Source organism: Chelonoidis abingdonii, chromosome 14 (genome assembly GCF_003597395.2).
Source record: "Chelonoidis abingdonii isolate Lonesome George chromosome 14, CheloAbing_2.0, whole genome shotgun sequence".
Lineage (NCBI taxonomy): Eukaryota > Metazoa > Chordata > Testudines > Testudinidae > Chelonoidis > Chelonoidis abingdonii.
The window spans coordinates 33,207,780-33,210,061 of NC_133782.1; the positions used below are offsets into that span (position 1 = coordinate 33,207,780).

Consider the following 2,282-nt stretch of genomic DNA (forward strand, 5'->3'; position numbering starts at 1 on the left):
ACCCCCCCCCATCAGTACAGTGGGCCTTCCAGAGACATGCGCCCCTCCTACGCTCTAGTATGGTGCCACTCCTCAGAGCCAATGTACCCCCCATCCTCAGTATGGACACGCTCTGCAGAGGATCAATGACCCCTACCCTCAGTATGGCCACTCCCACAGAACCAACCGTGCCCCCCCCCTCAGTATGGCGGTGCCCTCAAGAGCATACATGCTCCCCCACCGCTAGTATGGCGTGCCCCTCAGAGCCAATGTGCCCCCCTTAGTATGGTGTGCCCCACCTCAAGCATGGTGGCGCAGTCCTACAGAAGTCGATGCAGCTCCCGCCCCCCCCCCGCCGTCTTCACTATGGCACGCCCTGCAGGCTACTGGACTCTCCCACTCTCAATACAGCTCACCCCAGAGAACCAACGCAAGCCTCGCTCTAATATGGCACGCCCACAGAGCCGTATGCAACTCCCACCTCAGTAGGCAACGCCATAACCACAGAGCCGACGCAACTACCCCCATCTCAGTATGGCGCAGCCCTGACGAATGCAACCTACCACCTCACTAGGTGCGTCCCTCAGAGCCAAGTGCCTAGCCGACCCCAGAAGCGTCGGCTATGCAGGGCACATTGTTTTGGGGGGACATCGGCTCTGCAGGGTGTGACTTACTGAGGGTGAGCAGGCACTGGGCTCTCCTGTTGCTCTATGCTGTGGGGTGTGTATTTGGGTCTGTGGGCTCCCTGTATTGGGGTGGGTAATGGGTCTCTGCCGGGCGCTCTGTACTGAGGGGATATCTGCTCTGCAGGCAATGCCTTACTGAGGGTGGATGGGAATTGGCTCTATGCTGTGGGGTGTGCATTGGGTCTGTAGGGGGCTCTATAGTGGGGGAGACATGGGCTCTGCAGGGTGCTCCATATGGGGTTGAGAGGGTGCACTGACTCTGCAGGATGCACCATACTGAGAGTGGGAGAACATTGGCTCTATGCTGTGGGGTGTGCATTGAGTCTGCAGAGACTCTATACTGGGAGGACATGTGCTCTATGGGGTGCTCCATATGGGAGTGGGCGGGGGTTGTGTCTGTGGTGTATCAGCTCAGTGGGGCACTCTGTGCTGGCGGGTGTCTGGAGTGTAGGAGGGACAGCACTGCCCGGTCTCCTCCTCTCTCTCCCAGGAATGGCTGGCCCGGGGGCACGAGGCTCTGCATCTGGCTGGTGACAGGGACCTGGCAGCTGAGGGGCAGCAGCTGGAGAGCTTCGAGCGCCGGCTGGAGAGCTGTGCGCACACCATGCACAATGCCCTGCGGCTGCACCACTTCCTGCAGCAGGTGCCAGCCGCTCAGGCATGCCCCCTCTGTCTGTCTGTGCCTGCCCCATCCCTCCTTTCCCCTTTAGCATCCAGCTCAGTTCAGCCCAGGGGGTGTTCCTCGCAGGGGGAGCAGACCCCACATCACAGGCAGCCCAACTCCACTATCCATGCCAGAGGCAGGTGTGGATGCCCCCGAGGCAGCGTCACACATTGGAGTGGGGGTGATTTACTGGGTCCGTTTGTTGTTCCTGCCCATTTCCATTGCAGGGCTGTCCCCGGCTCCCCGTTGCCCCCTGTCCTTGACTCTCCATCCCCCCCATGGCCTGCATCACTCTGACCCCGGCGCCCTGTCCCCCCTGGCCTATGTCACTCTGACCCCATCTCTCCCCCACTGTCTCTCGTAGGCTCAGGACTGGGCCCTGGAAGGCGTCCGGCGCCTGTCGGCCATTGAGGACGGCACAGGGCCAGAGATGGTACTGGGGACGCTGGGCCAGTACTGCCAGCAGCATGCTGAGATCTCGGACAGTGCCTTCCAGGAGATGAGTGGGCTGGCAGTGCAGAGTCCCTGGGCGCTGCGGGAGTTGGGGCGCTGTCGGGCCCGCTGCCAGGAGCTGGGGCGCCTCCTGCAGCGGCGGCTGGAGGTGGCATTGCAGTCTGGACCCCAGCCCCGGCGCCGGGCTGACAGCACCAGCGCCTCTTGCTCACCGCAGCGCCCAATGAGGGGTCTGGGCACTGGCCTGGGCTCCTCCCGCAGCATGAGCTGCCTGCTGCCTCCACCGGGCAGCCTGTCCCCTGGCCTGTGTGAGGTGCCCTCTTGCTACTCACTAGCATCCTCCAGGGGCCCCATGGAGAACAGTGACGAAGAACGGAGCCCCCCTCCCACCAGCTCCTCCACCACTGCCTTCTTCCAGGCACCCACGCTGCCTCTGGGCACACTGCCCCACTGCCAGCATCCTGCAAAGGGTCCCCCCAGCACGCAGAGGGCACTGAGCG

General features: G+C 62.9%; 2 protein-coding genes across 2 annotated transcripts in view; both read left to right on the forward strand.

Moving 5' to 3' along the window:
* The window catches only part of LOC116831105 (rho guanine nucleotide exchange factor 40-like), a 37,004-nt gene that overhangs the window by 11,539 nt on the left and 23,183 nt on the right, over positions 1–2,282 (forward strand). The window lies entirely within an intron of this gene.
* Positions 1,153–2,282, forward strand: part of LOC142047746 (rho guanine nucleotide exchange factor 40-like) — a 4,464-nt gene continuing 3,334 nt past the window's right edge. Inside the window, exons 1-2 of the mRNA XM_075072406.1 lie at positions 1,153–1,308; positions 1,694–2,272. Coding sequence (XP_074928507.1) covers positions 1,270–1,308; positions 1,694–2,272 — 618 coding nt within the window. The 5' untranslated portion in view covers positions 1,153–1,269. The remainder of the gene's footprint in view (positions 1,309–1,693; positions 2,273–2,282) is intronic.